The sequence below is a fragment of the Salmo salar genome, chromosome 02 (genome assembly GCF_965601325.2).
Source record: "Salmo salar chromosome 02, fSalSal1, whole genome shotgun sequence".
In the NCBI taxonomy this organism is placed as follows: Eukaryota; Metazoa; Chordata; class Actinopteri; order Salmoniformes; family Salmonidae; genus Salmo; species Salmo salar.
Window position 1 is genome coordinate 76,720,520 of NC_138292.1, and position 26,291 is coordinate 76,746,810.

Here is a 26,291-nt window from a genome sequence, read left to right on the forward strand (position 1 = left end):
GGAATATGCCAGAGCTGAGGATGATTCTAAAGAGTTTAAGTATAGCAATTGGAATTTGTGGTCTGTGTATTTTATCATTTCATTGAGGATACCATCAACACCACAGGCCTTTTAGGGTTGGAGGGTTTGAATTTTGTCTTGTAGCTCATTCCATGTAATTGGATCATCCAGTGGGTTCTGGTTGTCTTTAATAGTTGATTCTAAGATTTGTATTTGATAATGTATATGTTGTTGCTGTTTATTCTTTGCTATAGAGCCGAAAATATTGGAGAAGTGGTTTATCCGTACATCTCCGTTTTGGATAGATAACTCTTCGTGTTATTGTTTGTTTAGTGTTTTACAATTTTCCCAGAAGTGGTTTGATTCAATGGATTCTTCGATAACATTGAGCTGATTTCTGACGTGCTGTTCCTTCTTTTTCTATAGTGTATTTCTATATTGTTTTAGTGATTCGCCATAGTGAAGGCGTAGGCTCAGGTTTTCTGGGTCTCTATGTTTTTGGTTGGATAGGTTTCTCAATTTCTTTCTTAGGTTTTTCATTCTTGATCAAACCATTTGCAATTGTTGTTAATTTTCTTCGGTTGTCGGCTTGAAATTGTTAGATTTGATAGGGAAGCTGAGAGGTCAAGTATACAGTTTAGGTTTTCTACTGCCAAGTTTACACCTTCACTATTAGAGTAAAACGTTTTGTCCAGGAAGTTGTCTAAATGGGATTGAATTTATTGTTGCCTAATTGTTTTTTGGTAGGTTTCCACACTACATTCCTTCCATCTATAGCATTTCTTAATATTATGCAGTTCCTTTGGCTTTGATGCCTCATGATTGAGTATTGCTCTGTTGAAGTAGACTGTGATTTTGCTGTGATCTGACAGGGGTGTCAGTAGGCTGACAGTGAACGGTCTGAGAGACTCTGGGTTGAGGTCAGTAATAAAGTAATCTACAGTACTACTGCTAAGAGATGAGCTATAGGTGTACCTACCGTAAAATTCCCCTCGAAGCCTACCATTGACTATGTACAGACCCAGCGTGCACTTTACATTCTGTTTATAATCTCTTTGTCCACTGGTCTTTACTTCTCCCCCGTGAACTCTCTTTCCACCATCATAGTCCCCAGTCAAAACATACTGACACACAAACACACACACACACACACACACACACACACACACACACACACACACACACACACACACACACACACACACACACACACACACACACACACACCACACACACGCTCCCTACAGAATACCAACACAGAGATAACACACTCGTCAAAGAGTTGTAACACAATCATCACACCAACACACGCGCACGCACAGACACACAACATACATAGAAACACACACGCATGCACAAACACACACACACACACACACACACCACACAAACACATTGATTTGAAATTTGATTAGAATGCATTTCAAAATCATTGGGACAGGAATGGGAGTGATTCACCACTCAGTAAGACAGCCTGTCAGTAAGCAAACCCCCTACTATCCCTCTTATCATCCTACTGTCTATTTGTCAGAAAACAGAAAGAGGGAGAGATTCTGAATGCCTGTTGGAATGTTCCATGGTGCATTAAAACAACTCACACACAGCAGGAGACGCCACTAGTCAACATGTGTATGACACACACACACACGCACGCACACAGGAGTGTACATGCATGCGCCATACTGACAGGCCAAACCGTAGCCTGAGTCGTATATGTGTGGGAGTGTGTTTGTGTGTGATTGTACAGACCAAACCGTTCTTCATACATGTACCCTACCGTCGCCATTATTCCCGCTTACCTCGAACGCTCGAGTCTCCCTCCTCCTCCTCTGTCGGTCACTGCGTCTCCTCCTTCATCCCGCCTCTCCTCTTCTCTCCTCCGGTCCCCCAATCCTTCCCTCCCGTTGTTTATCCTCGGTTCTCGCTCCCTCTCCTCCTTGCCGATGCAGTAAAAATAAGCCCGTGTAATAGGCGACCCGGTTGCTCCCGGGCGAGGCCACGCGCACCGTGTGTGTGAGAGCGAGATGGAATAAAGAAGGGAGTCAACCGATCCCTGACGTGGGAATTATCCGACAACGCGAGCGTATCCTCCTCGACGAAAAACACACCACATGAGGAAAAACAAGCCACTTTAGCGTTACACATACGCTCAATCTCCCCTAATAGGACTCGGCTGTCTTTCCCGCTGTTGCACGTCACGTTGCACTAAAGTAGCTTATTATAATGATATCTCCCTCGGGTTCCTATGGCGATGACTGTAGCCTATTCTACAGGCTAGTACAGTTGGATGACAAATACAAACGTACAGATATAACATATAGCAAATGGAAGTCATATTATATTCTTTTTCGTCGATTCCAGTCAAAATGCAGTCGCACTGTTGAGGCTGGGCTATTGGCCAATGTAAAACACTTCAGTAGCGCATAGCCTAGTAGGCGACAGCATCCTTCCTCTCTCTAGCCTGGAATGCGGTGGGCTCCAAGATTACACACGGAGAGATATTATCCAGCACATTTAAAGAATGTAGGCCTGATAGTCCGTAATGCTCCATAAACCTCACGACAGAATAGAGTTGATATGACCGACGATCGAATGTATGGAATCGTTAGATACGCTAGCGTAATAGCGGAAAGTAACGTACGCACTGTTTCTCAATGGCACCGATTTCCGTTAAACGCGGCCTCGTCTCGCTCGCTCGCTCCCCCCTCTCTCTCTCCTCTCTCTCTCTCTAATTTTCATCAAACCAACAAATCTACACTTTCACATAGGCCTAGTGGTAATCAGACAGTATAGGCTCTAATTGTAGTCTATGACACAAAGTTATTTTTATTATTTTAAAACTAATATTTATAAGGCTTGAATCTAGGAGTCAGGAGAAAGCCTGGACCTAACCAATCCAATGCAAATTATATGTAAGATCACTTAAAGAGCTTGTTACAAAAACCAAGCGTATTGTAGTCTACAGTACACATACAATATGTTGGCCTATACTGCATATGTTGCCTTCAGACAGTATTCATGCCCCTTGACTTATTCCACATTTTGTTATGTAACAGCCTGAATTTAACATTGATTCAATTGATATTTTGTGTCAGTGATCTACACACAATACCCCATAATGTCAACGTGGAATTTTGTTTGTGGGATTTTATTTTATTAACAAAAAATTCAAAGCTGAAATATCTTGAGTCAATAAGTAGTCAACCTCTTTGTTATGTCAAGCCTAAATAAGTTCAGGAGTAAAAATGTGCTTAACAAATCACATAATTAGTTGCATGGACTATTCCGTGTTCAATAATAGTGGTTAACATGATTTTTGATTGACTACACATTTACATTACATTTACATTTAAGTCATTTAGCAGACGCTCTTATCCACCATCTCTGTACCCCACACATACAATTATCTGTTAGGTCCCTCAATTTCAAGCACAGATTCAAACACAAAGACCAGGGAGGTTTTTCAATGCCTCACAAAGAAGGGTCCCAATTGGTAGATGTGTGTAAAAAAAAAAAAGCAGACGCTGAATATCCCTATGATCATGGTGAAGTTACTAATTACACTTTGGACGGTGTATCAATACACCCAGTCACTACAAAGATACAGGCATCCTTCCTAACTCAGTTGCCGGAGAGGGAGGAAACTGCTCAGGGATTTCACCATGAGGACAATGGTGACTTTAAAACAGTTACATGGTTGAATGGTTGTGATAGGAGAAAACCGAGGTTGGATCAACAACATTGTAGTTACTCCACAATACTAACCTAAATGACAGAGTGAAACGAAGGAAGCCTGTACAGAATTAAAATATTCCAAAACATGCATCCTGTTTGTAACAAAGGCACTAAAAACATACTGCATAAAATGTGGCAAAGAAATTTACTTTTTGTCCTGAATACAAAGCGTTATGTTTGGGGTAAATCCAACACAACACATCACTGAGTACCACTCTTCATATTTTCAAGCATGATGGTGACTGCATCATGTTATGAGTATGTTTGTCATCAGCAAGGAGTAAGGCATTTTATAAGATAAAAAGTTGCTTACCAAGATGACATTGAATGTTCCTGAGTGGCCTAGTTACAGTTTTGACTTAAATCAGATTGAAAATCTATAGCAAGACTTGAGAATGGCTGCCTAACAATTCTCGTGTCTTTGGGCATCATTAAAACCGAAGACTTATTTTTATCAAATAACTCTCTGTAATTATTATTACGCGATTAACTGATTAATCGTGTAACTGTAATTAACTAGGAGGTCGGGGCACCAAGGAAAATATTCAGATTACACAGTTATAATTTTCCTAATATAACTTCAGATATCATAATATCTGATCTGAGTCTTCTGATTTATGATGTATTCTTTACCTCGCGTCAGTCTCATTCCAAATGTCGTAAATTGTTGTTATCTGCACGAACCCAGTCTTCACTAAGTCATCCATACATCAATTGTCTTAAAATCATTTATTTACTAAACTAAGTAATTCACAGAAAGCATACAAAACACTAGGTATCGTTACAAAGCAATGGTAGAGGAATGTGCCCTAGTGGGCTAAACCAAAGACTTGTTATTATTCTGTATCGATAGTTTAACCACGTGGTATGGTTAAAGTTCAGTAGAGGAATGCATGGTCAAACCAGGGCCCTCTCTTCTCGAGGTAAGCTGGTCTAAAGAAAGAAACCCTGGGTGGGGGTTCATATACTGAACATAGAAAAGGCTGTCACATGACGCCTTGTCCTGTCTGTGTCCCTGGGGGCGTGCCGGTGACTTGGTAAAACTTTAAGTAGAAAATACAATTCTCTCACATTAACATCTTACAAGCATCCCAACATATTCCAAATAGGTTTATCCTTATTCATTAATTGTATACAACCATTTAGATGTAAGAATCATAGCTGAGGCTATTATATAAACATTATTATGGTAATATGGCAATATTGTCTCTCATGAGTTTCATACAATTGTACCAAACGGACCAGTTCGTAGCTGGATTCTTCACCGATCTTTTATACCTTCTCCAGAACATAAATGTCGTTCGGTTCTCCAATTCTGTGAGGTGGAAGAATCCTTTGTTCTCTCCATGAAAACACTCTCTTTATACTGTGGCCATGAGGCAGGACATTCTCCTTTGGAATTTTATGACCCCTCTCACAGGGCCTTGGTAGGGGGGAGTAGGTAGGGGGATGGTGCATAGAAAACCCAGAGGGCAACGTCATGACACAATGATCAACAACCAATTTGACAGAGCTTGAAGAATTGAACAAATAATAATGGTCAAATATTGTACAATCCAGGTGTGCAAAGCTCTTAGAGACTTACCCAAAAAGACTAATCACTGCCAACGGTGCTTCTACAAAGTACTGACTCAGTGGTGTGAATACGTATATCTGAAATCAGGATCACCGTCGACAAAATGTATCTGTTACAATGTCCATATCTAAAGTCATGATCACAGTCAACAACATTTATCTGTTACAATGTCCATATCTGAAGTCATGATCACTGACAACAACATTTATCTGTTACAATGTCCATATCTGAAGTCATGATCACTGTCAACAACATTTATCTGTTATAATGTCCATATCTAAAGTCATGATCACAGTCAACAACATTTATCTGTTACAATGTCCATATCTAAAGTCATGATCACAGTCAACAACATTTATCTGTTACAATGTCCATATCTGAAGTCATGATCACTGACAACGACATTTATCTGTTACAATGTCCATATCTGAAGTCATTATCACTGACAACAACATTTATCTGTTAAAATGTCCATATCTGAAGTCATGATCACTGTCAGCATTTATCTGTTACAATGTCCATATCTGAAGTCATGATCACAGACAACAACATTTATCTGTTACAATGTCCATATCTGTAGTCATGATCACTGTCAACAACATTTATCTGTTACAATGTCCATATCTGTAGTCATGATCACAGTCAACAACATTTATCTGTTACAATGTCCATATCTGAAGTCATGATCACTGACAACAACATTTATCTGTTACAATGTCCATATCTGAAGTCATTATCACTGACAACAACATTTATCTGTTAAAATGTCCATATCTGAAGTCATGATCACTGTCAACATTTATCTGTTACAATGTCCATATCTGAAGTCATGATCACAGACAACAACATTTATCTGTTACAATGTCCATATCTGTATTCATGATCACTGTCAACAACATGTATCTGTTACAATGTCCATATCTGTAGTCATGATCACAGTCAACAACATTTATCTGTTATAATGTCCATATCTGTAGTCATGATCACTGTCAACAACATTTATCTGTTACAATGTCCATATCTGTAGTCATGATCACTGTCAACAACATTTATCTGTTACAATGTCCATATCTGTAGTCATGATCACTGTCAACAACATTTATCTGTTACAATGTCCATATCTGTAGTCATGATCACAGTCAACAACATTTCTGTTACAATGTCCATATCTGAAGTCATGATCACAGTCAACAACATTTATCTGTTACAATGTCCATATCTGAAGTCATGATCACTGACAACAACATTTATCTGTTACAATGTCCATATCTGAAGTCATGATCACTGTCAACAACATTTATCTGTTATAATGTCCATATCTAAAGTCATGATCACAGTCAACAACATTTATCTGTTACAATGTCCATATCTAAAGTCATGATCACAGTCAACAACATTTATCTGTTACAATGTCCATATCTGAAGTCATGATCACTGACAACGACATTTATCTGTTACAATGTCCATATCTGAAGTCATTATCACTGACAACAACATTTATCTGTTAAAATGTCCATATCTGAAGTCATGATCACTGTCAGCATTTATCTGTTACAATGTCCATATCTGAAGTCATGATCACAGACAACAACATTTATCTGTTACAATGTCCATATCTGTAGTCATGATCACTGTCAACAACATTTATCTGTTACAATGTCCATATCTGTAGTCATGATCACAGTCAACAACATTTATCTGTTACAATGTCCATATCTGAAGTCATGATCACTGACAACAACATTTATCTGTTACAATGTCCATATCTGAAGTCATTATCACTGACAACAACATTTATCTGTTAAAATGTCCATATCTGAAGTCATGATCACTGTCAACATTTATCTGTTACAATGTCCATATCTGAAGTCATGATCACAGACAACAACATTTATCTGTTACAATGTCCATATCTGTATTCATGATCACTGTCAACAACATGTATCTGTTACAATGTCCATATCTGTAGTCATGATCACAGTCAACAACATTTATCTGTTATAATGTCCATATCTGTAGTCATGATCACTGTCAACAACATTTATCTGTTACAATGTCCATATCTGTAGTCATGATCACTGTCAACAACATTTATCTGTTACAATGTCCATATCTGTAGTCATGATCACTGTCAACAACATTTATCTGTTACAATGTCCATATCTGTAGTCATGATCACAGTCAACAACATTTCTGTTACAATGTCCATATCTGAAGTCATGATCACTGTCAACAACATTTATCTGTTAGAATGTCCATATCTGTAGTCATGATCACCGTCAACAACATTTATCTGTTACAATGTCCATATCTGTAGTCATGATCACCGTCAACAACACGCCATCCTGTCACATGGTTGAGTTAGAACAGGTGTTCCTCCAGGACTCAGGAGTCTACTCTACCTGGCACAGGGACAATGAAAAATAGCCTGGCCACATGAACTACCCTGGGTAGAGGGGCTCAGCGAATGTGGTCTGGAATGTGTACAGGTGGGTCATTATGTTAGAGTAGACCCTGTAGAAGGACAGACTGCCGGCCAGCCAGTCCAGAAACACTCCTACTCTGGGGGGTGGGCAGCAGGAGGACTGGTCTTTCTTGCGTTTAGGAGGGCTGATGAGGGGCAGAGTAGATATATGAGTCTTTTCATTATTGTGGAGGGCATAGTAATGATCCTCAGTGCAGTACAGACTCCAGGACCTGTCATTGGTTCCAAAGTCACTGGCAGAACCATCTTCTTTTCTGCTGTTGCCTTTATATGTCACTCCTATGGCAGCCCACCCACTGCACTCTACCTCCCAATAACAGCGTCCAGTCAGACCCTCTCCACACAGCACCTGGGGATGCAACTGAAATCTCTCTGGGTGATCAGGATACGGCTGCTCCTCTTTAACCCTCTTCACCCTTCTGTTCCCCTCAGACAGAGAGAGGTTTCTGTGTGCTGTGTTTGGGTCCAGTGTGAGATCACAGGCATCTGCAGACAAGAGGACAAGTTAGAGGAGAGGGAATTGGCTAGAATTTGTCAGAGTGTTAAATAATACGATAGTTTGTCAAATGTATTGGTCAATAAACGGATTCATTATAACTAGCACACTTACATTTCTTCATCAGCTGTGGTTTAACCCAGAACTCTTCATTATGGTCTACACTGTGGGAGACACAGAGGAACAGACAGAGTGAGTGACACACAGTCTGTATGAAGTGTAGTCCAGTCCAGCCTGTATGAAGTGTAGTCCAGTCCAGCCTGTATGAAGTGTAGTCTAGTCCAGCCTGTATGAAGTGTAGTCTAGTCCAGCCTGTATGAAGTGTAGTCTAGTCCAGCCTGTATGAAGTGTAGTCTAGTCCAGCCTGTATGAAGTGTAGTCTAGTCCAGCCTGTATGAAGTGTAGTCCAGTCCAAAAGGGGGATAAAGTTTGAGCTCTACACAATATCAAGACCTGACTGTTCTCACATCAGCAAGATAATCTCAAAGAATCTGCAGTTAATCAGTTATAGCATTAATTACAAGACTGTTTGTTTTTCTGTTTCTGGTCAGAAATCAAAGGTGGTGGATGCTACAATTATGAGAGAATTTAATGTACTTACAAAAATATAATAATTTTACAGTATCTGTACTAACTTGAGTTTCTCCAGTCTACAGTGTGGATCCTCCAGTCTAGCAGAGAGCAGCTTCACTCCAGAGTCTCCTGGGTGATTGAAGCTCAGGTCCAGTTCTCTCAGGTGGGAGGGGTTTGACCTAAGAGCTGAGGCCAGAGAAGCACAGCCTTCCTCTGTGACTCTACAGAATGACAGCCTGCAGAGACAGGTCAACATGATTTTACAACAGGACTGCTGCCCTCTAGTGGTGATAGCAGATACACAGTATATACATATTTCCAATAAAACCAATACTGTTTCTAAATACTAACCACAGTTGCTCTAGTTTACAATGTGGATTCTCCAGTTAACCCAGTATTTACCTTATTGGTTGAGCTGACTTGCTGGCTACTGTAATGATGTTGTGCTTTGACACATCATCTTTGTATTGAGCAGGTATGTTTCTAAGTACCAACCTCAGTTTCTCTAGTTGACAGTGTGGATTCTCCAGTCCAGCAGAGAGCAGCTTCACTCCTGAATCCTGCAGGTCATTGTGACTCAGATCCAGCTCTCTCAGGTGAGAGGAGTTTGAGCTGAGAACTGAATCCAACACTTCACAACATTTATCTGTCAGATAACATCCATTCAGCCTAAAGGGGATAATATATTGCAACATGATGAGTAACAAGTAAACAACTTTGAAAACAAAATCAACTAATTAAGATAAAAAACTATTCCATTTAATTATTGCTAATCTACCTGCACTGTCCAAATTACAGTAGCTATTACAATGAAAGAATACCATGCTATTGTTTGAGGAGAGTGCACAGTTTTGAACATGAAAAGTTATTAATAACCTGTTGGGGCTAGGGGGCAGTATTTTCACGGCCGGATAAAAAACTTACCCGATTGAAACTGGTTACTACTCTTACCCAGAAATGAGAATATGCATATAATTAGTAGATTTGGATAGAAAACACTCTAAAGTTTCTAAAACAGTTCAAATGGTGTCTGTGAGTATAACAGAACTCATATGGCAGGCCAAAACCTGAGAAGATTCCATGCAGGAAGTGCCCTGTCTGACAATTTGTTGTCCTTCTAGGGCATCTCTATCAAAAATACAGCATCTCTGCTGTAACGTGACATTTTCTAAGGCTTCCATTGGCTCTCAGAAGGCGCCAGAAAGTGGAATGAGAGCTCTGCAGTCTCATTCTCAAAAAGCAGGAGTTTTTGTGAGTGGTCAGGCAGGGAACACTGACACTGGAGCGCGCGTGCACGAGAGGACTCCATGTTTTTCTTTATCTCTTTGAACGAATACAACGTCGCCCGGTTGGAATATTATCGCTATTTTACGAGAAAAATCGCATAAAAATTGATTTTAAACAACGTTTGACATGCTTCGAAGTACGGTAATGGAATATTTAGAAATGTTTTGTCACGAAATGCGCCCGCACGTCACCCTTCGGATACTGACCTCAACGCACAAACAAAACGGAGCTATTTCAATATAACTATGGATTATTTCGAACCAAAACAACATTTGTTGTTGAAGTAGAAGTCCTGGGAGTGCATTCTGACAAAGAACAGCAAAGGTAATCCAATTTTTCTTATAGTAAATCTGAGTTTGGTGAGGGCCAAACTTGGTGGGTGTCAAATTAGCTAGCCGTGATGGCCGGGCTATCTACTCAGAATATTGCAAAATGTGCTTTTGCCGAAAAGCTATTTTAAAATCTCACACTGCGATTGCATAAAGGAGTTCTGTACCTATAATTCTTCAAATAATTGTTATGTATTTTGTGAACGTTAATCGTGAGTAATTAAGTAAATTCACCGGAAGTTTGCTAGTTGCTAGTTCTAAACATCACATGCTAATGTAAAAAGCTGGTTTTTGATATCAATATGAACTTGATTGAACAAAACATGCATGTATTGTATAACATAATGTCCTAGGAGTGTCATCTGATGAAGATCATCAAAGGTTAGTGCTGCATTTAGCTGTGTTTTTGGTTTTTGTGAAATATATGCTTGCTTGAAAAATGGCTGTGTGGTTATTTCTGGCTATGTACTCTCCTAACATAATCTAATGTTTTGCTTTCGCTGTAAAGCCTTTTTGAAATCGGACAATGTGGTTAGATTAACGAGAGTCTTATCTTTCAAATGGTGTAAAAATAGTCCTATGTTTGAGAACTTTGAATTATGACATTTTGTGGTTATAAATTTGGCGCTCTGATGTGTCACTGGCTGTTGAATAGTGCGGGACGATTTCGTCCCACCTACCCTAGAGAGGTTTTAATAAACAAATTAGGCACATTTGGGCAGTCTTGATACAACATTTTGAACAGAAATGCAATGGTTTAATCCGGCTAATCTATTTAAGTGCATTCTATGCAAAGAAAGCCTCTATGGGTAGTGAACATGAGGTGTCAAGGCTATCAAAAGTTTTAGTCTGCTAGTGTTAATATGCAGTTATACCTGTAGTAGGTATTCATCTTTGGACCAGAAAATGTATCTGCTCTCGGGTGACAATTTTACCTTTACAAACTGTACAACAATAAATGAGTTCTGGTCATGTGTGAAACTCTCCCAAAGTACTGACCTCAGTGTCTGTAGTTTACAGTGTAGATACTGACCTCAGTGTCTTTAGTTTACAGAGTAGATATTGACCTCAGTGTCTGTAGTTTACAGTGTAGATACTGACCTCAGTGTCTGTAGTTTACAGTGTAGATACTGACCTCAGTGTCTTTAGTTTACAGTGTTGATACTGACCTCAGTGTCTGTAGTTTACAGTGTAGATACTGACCTCAGTGTCTGTAGTTTACAATGTAGATACTGACCTCAGTGTCTGTAGTTTACAATGTAGATACTGACCTCAGTGTCTGTCATTTAAAGTGTAGATACTGTCCTCAGTGTCTGTAGTTTACAGTGTAGATGTTTCAGAGCAATCAAGAGTTTCAGATGGTAACACATTTAGTACATCAACTCTTATTGAGGTACATCTGGTATGTAGTCATGTCTGTAGGTATGTAGTCATGTCTGTAGGTATGTAGTCATGTCTGTAGGTATGTAGTCATATCTGTAGGGATGTAGTCATGTCTGTAGGTATGTAGTCATGTCTGTAGGTATGTGGTCATGTCTGTAGTTGTGTGTCTGTAGGCATGTAGTCATGTCTGTAGGTATGTAGTCATGTCTGTAGGTATGTAGACATATCTGTAGGTATGTAGTCATATCTGTAGGGATGTAGTCATATCTGTAGGTATGTAGTCATGTCTGTAGGTATGTGGTCATGTCTGTAGTTGTGTGTCTGTAGGCATGTAGTCATGTCTGTAGGTATGTAGTCATGTCTGTAGGTATGAAGTCATGTCTGTAGGTATGTGGTCATGTCTGTAGGTATGTAGTCATGTCTGTAGGTATGTAGTCATGTCTGTAGGTATGTAGTCATGTCTGTAGGTATGTAGTCATGTCTGTAGGTATGTGGTCATGTCTGTAGGTATGTGGTCATGTCTGTAGGTATGTGGTCATGTCTGTAGGTATGTAGTGATGTCTGTAGGTATGTAGTGATGTCTGTAGGTATGTAGTCATGTCTGTGGGTATGTGGTCATGTCTGTAGGTATGTGGTCATGTCTGTAGATATGTAGTCATGTCTGTAATTGTGTGTCTGGAGGCATGTAGTCATGTCTGTAGGTATGTAGTCATGTCTGTAGGTATGTAGTCATGTCTGTAGTTGTGTGTCTGTAGGCATGTAGTCATGTCTGTAGGTATGTGGTCATGTCTGTAGGTATGTGGTCATGTCTGTTGGTATGTAGTCATGTCTGTAGGTATGTAGTCATGTCTGTAGGTATGTAGTCATGTCTGTAGATACGTAGTCATGTCTGTAGGTATGTGGTCATGTCTGTAGGTATGTGGTCATGTCTGTAGGTATGTAGTCATGTCTGTAGATATGTAGTCATGTCTGTAGTTGTGTGTCTGTCTGTAGGCCTGTGAATGAGTATTACAATAATTGAATAAATAATAATAAAGGTTAATTTTTACAGATCATTTTACTCCAACAAACTGTCCAACAATGTTTAGGCTATTGTCATGTGATCAACCCTCCCATAGTACTAACCACAGAATGTGTACTTTACAGTTTGGATGTTTCAGAGCAGCTAAGAGTTTACTCCCACCACCATCAGACAGCTGACCGTTCCTCAGGTCCAGTTCTCTCAGATGTGAGTCTGCTGATTGGAGAACGGAGGCCAGTGATCCACAGTGCTCATCAGAGAGTCTAAAGCCACCCAGTCTGTAGAAACAAAGACAATATGACTCAGAGTGTGATGTAGTGCAGGTCAGAGACACATAACAGCATTATTCAGCCCCTGAAGTGATTTATCAACTGCATGGAAGGATTTCTCTGTTTTGTCTTAGGAATGGCTCTTTATCTCTCCAAACCCCATTCTGTCTCACCTCTGAGAAGCAGAGGTTCTGCTGTCATTACATCCTGAAGGTCTGATATCGGTTTGGAGGTTAAATTTACATTAGTACTTTTGGTAAACAATTCAGATTTTGAATCCAAACAACTCAGATGTTATAAAAGCATCTTAGATTCATTATCTATTTCTCTTTTTTGTTTTTTGTTTTTTGACCTGTGCTGGTGAGATACCAACACTCTCTCTCCACCCCAGGGACTGTTGGGGCATGACCTTTCAGGGCCAATTCGTTGAAGAAGGTGAGGCTTACGCTGCATCCTTGTCGCATCGGTGTGTTTTTTTCAAATTTTAATCGCACACTTGTTGTTTGTATACATTGATTTTACAATTATGTATGTTTTTCCCCAACACTACTTTCATCAATTTATATAGCAGTCCCTCATCCCAAATTGAGTTGCTGTTGAAGCATATCCCACGGTAGTTATTGGGGTCGAATGTCTCTCCACTTTTTTGTATTGGGATGATCAGATTTTGGGGAAGATGCTAGAGCTAAGGATGATGTTAAAGAGTTTAAGTATAGCCAATTGGAATTTGTGGCCTGTATGATACTATCAACACCCAGGCCTTTTTGGGTTTGTATTTGGTCCTGTACAGATGTCGGATCTGCTCTATAGGGCCATAAGCAAACAAGAAAACACACACCCAGAGACGGTGCTCATAGTATGTAATAATGGCCAGTGACTTTAACGCAGAAAATCTGAAATCCGTTTTAGGTAATATGTACCAGCATGTCACCTGTGTAACTACAGGCTACTCCACACACACAGAGATGCATACAGTACAAATCTCTTCCTCACACTCCATTTGGGAAATCTGACTCTATCCTCCTGATCCCTGCTTACAAGCAAAAATGTATGTAAGTACCAATACAGAAGTGGTCCGAGGAATCATATGCTAAGCTACAGGACTGTTTCGTTAGCACAGACTGGAATCTGATTCACCATCACATGTACTGGAAATTGATGTTAAATTATTAGTATTGAAATGTTTTAATTATTCCAATGTTGTAACGGTTGTCGTCGGGAATGGAGGACCAAAACGCAGCAGGAATGTGGATGCTCATTTTGTATTTATTTTAAATAAAAGTGAACACCAAAAAAACAACAAAAACGAACAACTCACGAACAACTCACGAACAACAAACAGTCTTGTCAAGCTCACACACACAAAACAAGAAACAATCTCCCACAAACACTACACCAAACAATTACCCATATATAGGACTCTCAATCAGAGGCAACGAGAAACACCTGCCTCCAATTGAGAGTCCAGCACCCAAACTTAAACATAGAAAACCTAAACTAGACAGAATGCAGAAAAACAACCTAGAACATACTAACCTAGAACATACACCCAAAACCCAGGAACACATAAATCAAACACCCCTCTACAACACACACAAAACCCCCACCATACAAAACAAACATCCCTCTGCCATGTCCTGACCAAAATACTAAACAACTACTCCCTCTGCTGGTCAGGACATGACAAATGTCTCGAGTACCAAATATCTTTATGAAATTGAGCTCATTGATATTAAGTAAATTTTGAATGACCGTAATAAAACCTGTACAGCCTATGGACTTTGTTTAATGTCAGTCTTCATTGGAGACGGCCTATCTGCCAGATGGTGCTGGCAGGCTTAAATAATACAATTTGAATGTCAAATCAATTGCACTAAGCTGTTGTCCTTTTTGTTTGCTATCACAGTTGACCAAATAAGGTGTAAAGAAATTACTATACAACATTGGTAACCAGTACTTAAGTACTTTTCTGACCGGATACTTTTTCACTCTTACTTGAGTAGTTTCTTAAGCGGGCTACTATTACATTTACTTGAGTAGTCTCTTAAGAAGGCTACTATTTCATTTACTTGAGTAGTTCTTAAGTGGGCTACTATTACTTTTACTTGAGTAGTGTCTAGCAGGCTTCTATTACTTTCACTGAGTAGTTTCTTAATAAGAAGGCTACTATTATTTTCACTTGAGTAGTTTCTTAGGAAGGCTACTGTCATGACTCTCCTGTAAACATCTGAAGGATTAGGTTACAGTGGGTCCACTCTACAGCGCCCTCTCTCTCCCGCAGAGGGGGAGAGGTGGAGCAGGCCACTTCATGGAGGTCATAAATACTTTGCCTTTGGGCTCTGTAGTATTGGGATTGGAATGTGTCACTGTGGGACACAGAGAGAGACTTGCCAAAACTCCTACATCCCCCAAAATCGGAGAATAAAACAATATTAATATTTTTGAGAATGTGGAACCGGTCAGTGGGAAATCAAGGAACAGTCATGTCGAGTTTGTTTCATTTGTTGACCACATTAAGGAGGGGAGACACACATTACTGTATCTTTGTTTGTATACACTTCTCAGTTATGGGGTTTGCATCTGAATGTTGTATAAAATACATGATTAAGTATAAGAAAGACAATGGGATGTTAGTCTTCTATAAGATAATCGTTTTTCCTAGTAACTTATGCTCAGTCAGTGGCCACACCTCCGTGAAGCACAGACATTATACCCAAACGTCATGGAACGCCCCCTTTCCACTGAGTTAATAAAAGGACTCGTGACAATTTACATTTAGTCAAGAGAACGCAGGGACGAGGTCCCCACGTTGAAATGGCTACCACTCTTTAGACCAAGCAGACTAAGGAGTGAGCCGGATGATGGAAAATGGTTTAAACTACAACTCTACTGAAGGACAAGACCAGAGGATGTGGGGATCATCCCCACACTGAAATGGTTAAGAAATCTACAAACTAAAGGCCAATTATTCAATCTGGAGCTATTTAAATCCATTTAGTCTGGTAAACGCATCCGTTCAAACGACCGAATGGTACTCTGACGTACCCATTGTAACAAGCTACAACTACGAAAGACTTTCATCTCTGGTGGACGAACCAGAGACTTTCTGTCGACTGACTATCCAGCAGATGGACCGGCGACCACAGAGATAGACAAAGGCATACACTCATAAATATTTTTTTGAATGAGCTGCTGTGCATGTTCAAAGCATTAACATTTCCGTGAGTTTAGTCAACTGTATGTATCTGGGTCCACTCTGAGTTTCCCGCTCTTGTCTGTCCCCACACCTTTCCTTTGTCTAGCAAGCCGTCATATCGGTTTCGTCCACAAGGGACTTTTCTTTGTGTCATGTTGTAACCAATGTATGACCTATTGTGTGTGTTTATGTAATTCTGTGATTTGATAAGTTAGTTAGTAAATAAATATCTAAGCCAATTTGTATATCGCTGATTCATTTATATTAGGGTTCCAGCAGATATCCAAGGGTTTGCGACCTTAAGGAATGAGACTGATGAGGTAATAATACATTAATAAGTGACTGTAATAGATAAGATATGAACATATCTGAAGAGTTAATTCGGGAAATAGAGACTCTTTAAATATTTTCTCGTGGTGCCCTGACTACCTAGTTAAAGTTTACATGATTCAATTAATCACAAAAGGAATAATTACACATAGAGAATTGATTTTATAATATAACAGTCTTCACATTCCCACACTACGACCCTACTATTACTTTCACTTGAGTAAATTACAATCTATTTAACAGTACTTTTATTTAAGTACAGATTTTCAGTACTCTAACCACCTCTGCAAATTATACATAGCCTAACTATAAACCTGGGCGAGCATCAACACTGCAGGAAAATGTATTGTTCCACAGGAGTAACATTAAAACAGAGTAATATGCCCCACCAACATTAGACAAATATACAGAAAACCCTCCAATTGCTGAAATAAGTAAATTAAATATATGATGAGAGAATAGTCAGATTAACTAATAACTAAAATAGCAGTGCAGATGGCACTCTTTTGATAAGTGCAGATATGTATTATAGGTAGTTCATCTGTAGGGGACTTCTGAGAATGGTACAGACTTTGTGGTGCAGCAGAAAGATCAGAGTACCCCAACTGCAGAGGTTGTGCATTCAAATCCCAGGTGAGGTCATATTGAAAAGTCAGCACTAAGTGATCATGTTAAATATCATCATATTGTCATTGATTAAAGAATTTTACATTATTTTAGCTTAACATTTTCACATAAGAAAACACATGAAATCATGGCGAAACATGTTTTTAAAACACTTTATATGACCATGTTTTCACATGCGCTTACTTATGTCTGAAATCTATCGTTACCCCTAAAATGTCTACTTTGACTGCATTTAGACCTGACCCCTTAGTCCCAATATCTCTGCCCCAGAATGTCCAATTCTCACAAGGTAAAGTGCTTATTGTTCAGAAGTATCTTTGAGTAGTTAAAGGGAATCTACACTGTCTGAGAAAAGTATACTTTTTTGCTAATGCCCAGGTTTGACAAATGCTGGAACAGATTATTTTCTGTATACTTTTATGTCTTAAAGCATAATAACTGTATGAAAAGTAACTATTTCATTTATGCCCATTTTCACCAGATTTTACCTTAGACCCCTAGAAAATGGCCTTTAAAATGTCACTTGAAATCTGAAATCTGTTTAACGTTGGTGGGGTTTTAGTGTTACTCCTGAATCACTATGACAAATAATAATTTTTCTTGAGTGTATTTTTAACAAAACTGAGATTAACTTTGAAGTCCAAAGTGTAGGAATACAGGTGAAATCAGATACTGATACAGACATGGTGGCGTAGCAGGAATGCCATAAACCAAGAAGTTGTGAGTTCAAATTCCAGGTGAGGATATGTTGAATAATAATTACTGCATAAATAAACACACACTACGTCAAAATGTGTCAAATATGTAAGTTGAAAACACTGCGGCTATTTTGAGACACTCTAATGACTCGTCTTTGTTTGAAGGACATCACCTGTGAAACCTCGTGAAAATTAGAATTTTGTGTGAAAGGTTATGCGATCATATGTAAAAATCCACATGAATTGTGATTTTCCAACAAGACCTTATAGTTTCCCTTCGTAATTCGACTTATTATGGGTGAATGTTTATTTTTGACACATTAATTCTGCATGGTTAGATGGTTGAAACAGAAACAACTCAAAGGGTTAAGTTTAGGCATTAATAACTAGTGGTTAAGATCCGGGCTATGGTTTGGTGAAGGCTTAAAACAACATAATAAAAAACACGACGCACTATTACCATCAGGTATCGTCAAATACTCTCACAGCTTGCTAGAGCGCTGTGTACTCCGGTAGCGCTGTGTACTCCGGTAGCGCTGTGCACTCCGGTAGCGCTGTGTACTCCGGTAGCGCAGTGATCTAAGCAGCGCGCTACAACTCCGAGCGTCACGTGCACAGTGCTGGACAATGGTTTTTATTTTTTGGGTGAGTGCCGAGGAAGGAATATATTGAAGTTCTCAGCACCTATGCAAACACTTCACATGTGAACATATTTTACATGAAGTTGATTATGTTTGTCTTTAACGTAAGGGTTAAAGTTTACAACAACAATTGGTGGCAATTAAGAACAGCTGTGTGGGTGATTCTAGTGTGTGTTGATGGTTTAACGAGAGATTGATAGTTATTGGTGACTTTGACATTATGATATTACTTACTTTGCCTTTCTGCATTTCCTCACAGCTGGGAGCAGTATCTTCATTGATAACGTGTTGAATTTGTTCAGGTCAATCTCATCCAGCACACCCTTTGACATGAGCAGTGCGTTGGCCAGTGATGAAAAGTGTGTACCTGAGAGTTCTTTTCCTGTTTGATTTCCTGACTTCAGGAACTTCTCAATGTCCTCATGTACTGAATCATCTTTCATCTCAGTCAAGCAGATGAGTAGATTGATGTACCTATCAGGTGAGACTTGCTCTACGTTCGGCTCCCTGAGGTATTTCTTAATTTCATTAACAGTCTCTGAGCTGATCTCTGTTTGTGGCAGTAGGTCTTGTAACAGTTTCTGGTTGGATTCTGTTGAGATGCCAACAAGGAAGCGGAGGAACAGGTCCAGGTGTCCATTCTCACTCTCCAAGGCTTTATCCACCATCATCTTCAGCAGCTCATGCAAGGGCAGCTCTGATGACACATCCCCAATGAAAGACTCCAGGGCCTTGATGTTCTTGCTCACACAGCAGTGGAACACGTACAGAGCAGCAAGGAACTCCTGGAAACTCAGGTGAACAAAGCAGTACACCTCCTTCCGATACAACCCATAGTCTTCCTTCAGGATTTCTGTGCAAAACCCAGAGTATACTGAGGCTTCACTGAAATCAATGCCACACTCTTCTAGGTCTTTCTTAGAGAATATGAGATTGTGCTTCACCAGCTGTTCAAATGCAAGTTGTGCCAGTTTGAGAATGGTTTCTTTGTTTTGTGTTATGATTATGTGCAGATCTGTCTCATTTTTCTCATCATACTTCTTGCTTTTCAGGTTTGTCTGAATGAGCAGGAAGTGATTGTACATCTCAGTCAGAGTTGTGATCTCTCCACTCTCATCATCACTCAACATTTGCTCAAGAACCCTGGCAGTAATCCAACAGAAGACTGGTATGTGGCACATGATGTGGAGGCTCCTTGATGTATTAATGTGTGAGATGATTCTGCTGGCCAGCTTCTCATCCTCAACATTCTTCTCAAAGTACTCTTCTTTCTGTTTGTCATTGAACCCTCGTACTTCTGTCACCTTGTTGATGTACTTACGGTGGACCTGATTGGCTGCTGCTGGTCTGGAGGTTATCCAGAGGAGAGCTTCGGGGAGTAGATTCCCCTCAATGAGGTTTGTCATCAACCTGTCAACTGATGACATTTCAGTTAGATCAGTCAACTTCTTGTTCTGATGAAAACCTAATGGTAGTCTGCTTTCATCCAGACCATCAAAGATGAACATGACTTTGCAAGTATCATATATCTTTGCCTCTTCTATCTCTGTAAGTTCAGGGTGGAAGTCACACAAAAGTCCATGAAGACTGTACTGGTTATCTTGAATCGAATTCAGCTCTCGGAGTGGGAGCACAAAGATGAAATTAATATCCTGATTAGCTTTTCCTTCTGCCCAGTCGAGGATGAACTTCTGCACAGAGAATGTTTTTCCGATGCCAGCGATGCCCTTCGTCAGCACAGTTCTGATGGGTCTCTCCTTTTCTCTCTTTTCTCCAGATAAGGGTTTGAAGATGTCATTGTAGTTGATTGGAGTGTCTGTATTTTTTTTTGTCCTGGGTGTATATTCAATCTGTCGAATCTCATGTTCGTTATTAACCCCTTTACTATCTCCGTGTATGATGTAGAGCTGTGTGTAGATACTGTTGAGGTGAGTTCGATCCACTGCAATGCCTTCAAACACAAATCCAAACTTCTTCTTCAGACTGGTTTTATGTTTCTCTTTAACTCTTCGTGTGTCGTCATCCACTGAAAAGAACAACACACTTTAAAACTTCCATAAGTAAGGTTACAAGAGAAAGTGTGTATGTGTGTGTGTCTGAGGAAGTCCCGAAGCATCATCAAAGACCCCACACACCCCAGCCACGAGCTGTTCACTCCCTTACAATCAGGCAAATTGATACCAACAGGTTTAGAGCCAGTTTCTATCTACAAGACCGCTGAACTGGACTGACTACCTGCACTCACTCACTCACTCACTCACTCACGCACACACCCACCCACACACACACACACACACACACACACACACACACACCACAACCGCTTAATTATTATTGCTAAATACTGCACAATTTATACACTTATCCCCTCTTCCCCAAAACACGTGTAAATGTTGTACTATAAATTGTGCCTTCCTGTATTATAATTGTGCTAAAATGTTTCTAATAAACTGGGTGGTTTGGGTTCTGGATGTTAATTAGATGAAAGCTGTGCTATATTATACATTATAAACTGGGTGGTTCGAGCCCTGAATGCTGATTGGCTGACAGCCGTGGTATTACAGACCGTATACCACGGGTATGACAAAACATTTATTTTTCCTGCTCTAATTATGTTGGTAACCAGTTTATAATAGCAACAAGGCACATTGGGGGTCTGTGGTATATGGCCAATATATCACTGATAAGGGCTGTATCCAGGCATTCCACGTTGCTTTGTGCCTAAGAACAGCCCTTTGCAGTGTGGTATATTGGCCATATACTACACCCCCTCGGGCCTTGTTGCCTTATTCTATTCACCTTCACCATTTACTTTATGTCTTAATCTTTTATTTATTGTTGTTGTTGTATACCATGTGTATCCCTTACATAGGACTAATACAACTTGTGGGTGTGTGCAGTTAGCATTGTGTGATGTTAGCCTTAACAGACATACCTCTCCTCTGCCCAATGCTCTCAGTCTGTCCATTGCAATCCACCTCTTTACAGACAGACCCACCGGGAAGGGAAGAAGAATATATTTTACTGTAATTCAAACAGACTTCAGTCAGTGGTACCTGGTTTAGAGGACACTGATGAGAGAGAGTGAGAAAGTTAGAGAGAGAGTGAGAGAGACAGACCTAGCTCCTGGATCAAATTAGTCTCTTTCTCCTGGAGGATCCTGTAGAAGGCTGATTTGACTTTAACTGAGTTTAAGGCCTTGTACAGCTCCCTCATCTGGTCCTGTGTGGTCCGGGCAGTATCGATGTTAGAGTACGCCTCCTCATGGATCATACCCAACTGGACCAGTTTATCTGATATGGCCATCACGTTGGTAACCTTCTGAATGAGTTTAGCCCTGTGTCTTTCCACAAACTTTGCATCTATGGTGGAGAAATGGACAGGTGTATTACACACACATGCACACACACACGAGACAAAAACATGCATGTGTTACAAACAAATCCAGGTAAGAAACACATCAAAACATTATAAATATATAGACTCATTTAAAATAGAAAATATAGAAATAGAAGAAAGATAAAGCGATATTCAGTAAAATAACCATTACTTCATAAGGAGACCATTTCTGGTGTTTCACCTCAGATACATTACTTCATAAGGAGACCATTTCTGGTGTTTCACCTCAGATACATTACTTCATAAGTAGCCCATTTCTGGTGTTTCACCTCAGATACATTATTTCATAAGGAGACCATTTCTGGTGTTTCACCTCAGATACATTACTTCATAAGGAGACCATTTCTGGTGTTTCACCTCAGATACATTACTTCATAAGGAGACCATTTCTGGTGTTTCACCTCAGATACATTACTTCATAAGGAGACCATTTCTGGTGTTTCACCTCAGATACATTACTTCATAAGGAGACCATTTCTGGTGTTTCACCTCAGATACATTACTTCAAAAGGAGCCCATTTCTGGTGTTTCACCTCAGATACATTACTTCATAAGGAGCCCATATCTGGTGTTTCACCTCAGATACATTACTTCATAAGGAGCCCATATCTGGTGTTTCACCTCAGATACATTATTTCATAAGGAGACCATTTCTGGTGTTTCACCTCAGATACATTACTTCATAAGGAGACCATTTCTGGTGTTTCACATCAGATACATTACTTCATAAGGAGACCATTTCTGGTGTTTCACCTCAGATACATTACTTCATAAGGAGACCATTTCTGGTGTTTCACCTCAGATACATTACTTCATAAGGAGGCCATTTCTGGTGTTTCACCTCAGATACATTACTTCATAAGGAGACCATTTCTGGTGTTTCACCTCAGATACATTACTTCATAAGGAGACCATTTCTGGTGTTTCACCTCAGATACATTACTTCATAAGGAGACCATTTCTGGTGTTTCACATCAGATACATTACTTCATAAGGAGACCATTTCTGGTGTTTCACCTCAGATACATTATTTCATAAGGAGACCATTTCTGGTGTTTCACCTCAGATACATTACTTCATAAGGAGGCCATTTCTGGTGTTTCACCTCAGATACATTACTTCATAAGGAGACCATTTCTGGTGTTTCACATCGGAGTCAAAGCTTTACTTACCGTTTTCCTCACATCTCTTCTCTGTCTCAATGGAATAAAGAGAGTTGGGTGGTCTGGAACAATAACAAACATGGATACACTGGTAAAAAATGTGCTTGTTGTTGTGAAGTGACTCTTAATCCTATGTCATGACTGTAACTTTCCATCTTACTGTCACAGAAACAGGAAGTGACTATGGGCGCCATTTTCATATAGAAATCCCCCAGACACTCTTTCACACCACGAAAATGGATCCCTATGTGTTCATAACAATGTAACACACTTGATACTTCAAGATATTCTGAATAATATTAATAAGGATTTTTTGTTGTTCAGGAGTGTTTTTCTACAACATACTCAGGTCTATTAACCAATCACATCTCTGTTCTTGTATCTCATACTCAGGTCTATTAACCAATCACATCTCTTTTCTTGTATCTCATACTCAGGTCTATTAATCAATCACATCTCTTTTCTTGTATCTCATACTCAGGTCTATTAACCAATCACATCTCTTTTCTTGTATCTCATACTCAGGTCTATTAACCACTGTGCAAGCGCACCTGACCTTTTTCGACTGACAGTTTGCTGGTCCAATCAGACGGCCGAGTGTGCGTTTCACTAGCCAATCAGCTTTTTGGTAGTGCGATACCGTCTCTGGCTAATCCACGGAGTCTGTCACACAAAATGAGTGACAAAAATGTACAAAAACTGGCCTGATCATTTCAAGTCATTGGTCTCATCTCAAAGTCGAGTCCAGAGTCTTCAGTCTCCAAGTGAAGTTAAATTATTTTATTTTCTATCAAGTCAAGTCATCAAATGTGTGACTCAAGTCAGACGCGAGTTAAAGTCATTAGTCCACACCTCATAAAATCATAAAATGTAAAATACAATCAATAATTAAAACAAAATGCCAAATGACTGTTACACCATTAATTATCATTATCATAAAAATGTGCTAATGTCTCTTGAAAACGGGTGGTATTCGCCCCATAATGCATTGTTGTTGGATGAGAACACTGCCATTTTGCCAAGGCAGAAATGCCTGACAAGAGACCGAGACGCTTACGGGCAGCAATGGATGCATCAATACAGGCTACAAGTGTAGGCAGTGTAAAGTAGCCTTTTGAAGTTATCAGATGAAAACATAATGTCTGGTTGTGTTTAAGCTACATTTAAAGGCTAATACATTTTAAAAGTGAAATGACAAATATTTACTGTTAGACCCACAGAGATCCTTTTAATTGAATAGGAATTATGTCATTCTATGATTAGGCCCATAACAAATCTATGTGTATGCAGAAATAGGAGATGTATTTATATGGTTTAGCTACAACTTTTTAAAGCAGATTATGGGTAACAGTAACAAATCAGATATTGAATATCTGTTTGAGCATGGTCAAGTTAATTATTATGCTGTGGATGATGAATCAAACCACCCAGACACATCAAAGACACAGTCGTCCTTCTGAATTGAGCTGCAGGACAGGAAGCAAACTGCATAGGGATGTCACCATGAGGCCATTGATAAGTTAATTACAATTCACTTTTCACTTTAGCGCCATCTGTACCTAATAGAGCAGATGTAGTCTGACGTGTGGAAGTCAGCCGTCTGTACCTAATAGAGCAGATGTAGTCTGATGTGTGGAAGTCAGCCGTCTGTACCTAATAGAGCAGATGTAGTCTGACGTGTGGAAGTCAGCAGTCTGTGCCTAATAGAGCAGATGTAGTCTGACGTGTGGAAGTCAGCCGTCTGTGCCTAATAGAGCAGATGTAGTCTGACGTGTGGAAGTCAGCCGTCTGTGCCTAATAGAGCAGATGTAGTCTGACATGTGGAAGTCAGCCTTCTGTGCCTAATAGAGCAGATGTAGTCTGACATGTGGAAGTCAGCCGTCTGTACCTAATAGAGCAGATGTAGTCTGACGTGTGGAAGTCAGCCGTCTGGCAGGAGAGACTCATTGGGAGGGAGAAGTTCTGACTGAATGCACATTTGAGAACTAGAACGGTCAATTAACCTTGTGCTTTTTTTATTGACCAATCACAAGTGGGGCGTCCTAATGGGCGGGCCGCCACTGGTCCCAAATATTTCCAGCATCTGAACAGTGGGTGAAACTATCTCACCTGAGAAAGCATCCGAGTGAGCGGTAAAGCGCCCCTCTATCTTACTATATGTAGCCTATGTCTCTGATGCTGTCTGGCCAGAAATAGTATGACAAGCCATACTCTGTTGGTCCAGACAGCATCAGATACATGGTCGACACGTACTGAAACGGAGGGGCGCTGTTTCACTCACTCTGATACTTTATCCGACATGCTGATCACACCGCTCATGTTAGGTGCTCGAGCGTTGCAAAATAAAGGAGGAGAGATCCCTAGAAACAAACCAGATTTACACTTTTATCTTCGGATTAATTGTCAGAGTAGAGGACCTTGTGCATTTCAGGTAAAATAACAACCCAATGTTTATATCCCAGGACAAATTAGCAAGCAACAAGAAGCTAGCTAGCTAAATGGCCATGAATGTTTCATGCGTTTACCTGTCCCCAAATTAATATAGGTGGTCCGTTTTGATATTTCAGCCTGTGCATCCTGGTCGCGTCTGTTGTGGATGGACAAAATCAACATGTGTACGGTGGCGCACGCAGACGCGTGCCCGGTCTAGTCAGCATGCCCGGTCTAGTCAGCCTCCAGTATTTATGCTGCAGTAGTTTATGTGTTGGGGGCTAGGGTCAGTCTGTTACATCTGGAGTATTTCTCTTGTCTTATCTGGTGTCCTGTGTGAATTTAAATATGCTCTCTCTAATTCTCTCTTTCTCTCTTTCTTTCTTTCTCTCGGAGGACCTGAGCCCTAGGACCATGCCTCAGGACTACCTGGCATGATGACTCCTTGCTGTCCCCAGTCCACCTGGCCGTGCTGCTGCTCCAGTTTCATCTGTTCTGCCTGCGGCTATGGAACCCTGACCTGTTCACCAGACGTGCTTGTTGCACCCTCGACAACTACTATGATTATTATTATTTGACCATGCTGGTCATTTATGAACATTTTAACATCTTGACCATGTTCTGTTATAATATCCACCCGGCACAGCCAGAAG

General features: G+C 40.0%; 2 protein-coding genes across 3 annotated transcripts in view; both read right to left on the minus strand.

The window, feature by feature from the left end:
- The window catches only part of LOC106593267 (adhesion G protein-coupled receptor L1), a 66,270-nt gene extending 63,583 nt beyond the window's left edge, over positions 1-2,687 (minus strand). For both annotated transcript variants that reach the window (XM_082967202.1, XM_045709905.2), the window contains exon 1: positions 1,800-2,687. The gene's annotated coding sequence lies outside the window, so the exon portion shown is untranslated. The remainder of the gene's footprint in view (positions 1-1,799) is intronic.
- Positions 2,688-3,132: 445 nt separating this feature from the next.
- LOC106593291 (protein NLRC3) overlaps positions 3,133-26,291 on the minus strand; it is a 32,261-nt gene continuing 9,102 nt past the window's right edge. Inside the window, exons 4-12 of the mRNA XM_045709912.2 lie at positions 23,218-23,270; positions 21,766-22,008; positions 21,582-21,626; positions 18,881-20,672; positions 12,990-13,163; positions 9,361-9,534; positions 8,928-9,101; positions 8,407-8,456; positions 3,133-8,282 (exon numbers count right to left, since the gene is read on the minus strand). Of these exons, the coding sequence (XP_045565868.2) occupies positions 7,753-8,282; positions 8,407-8,456; positions 8,928-9,101; positions 9,361-9,534; positions 12,990-13,163; positions 18,881-20,672; positions 21,582-21,626; positions 21,766-22,008; positions 23,218-23,270 (3,235 nt within the window). The 3' untranslated portion in view covers positions 3,133-7,752. The remainder of the gene's footprint in view (positions 8,283-8,406; positions 8,457-8,927; positions 9,102-9,360; positions 9,535-12,989; positions 13,164-18,880; positions 20,673-21,581; positions 21,627-21,765; positions 22,009-23,217; positions 23,271-26,291) is intronic.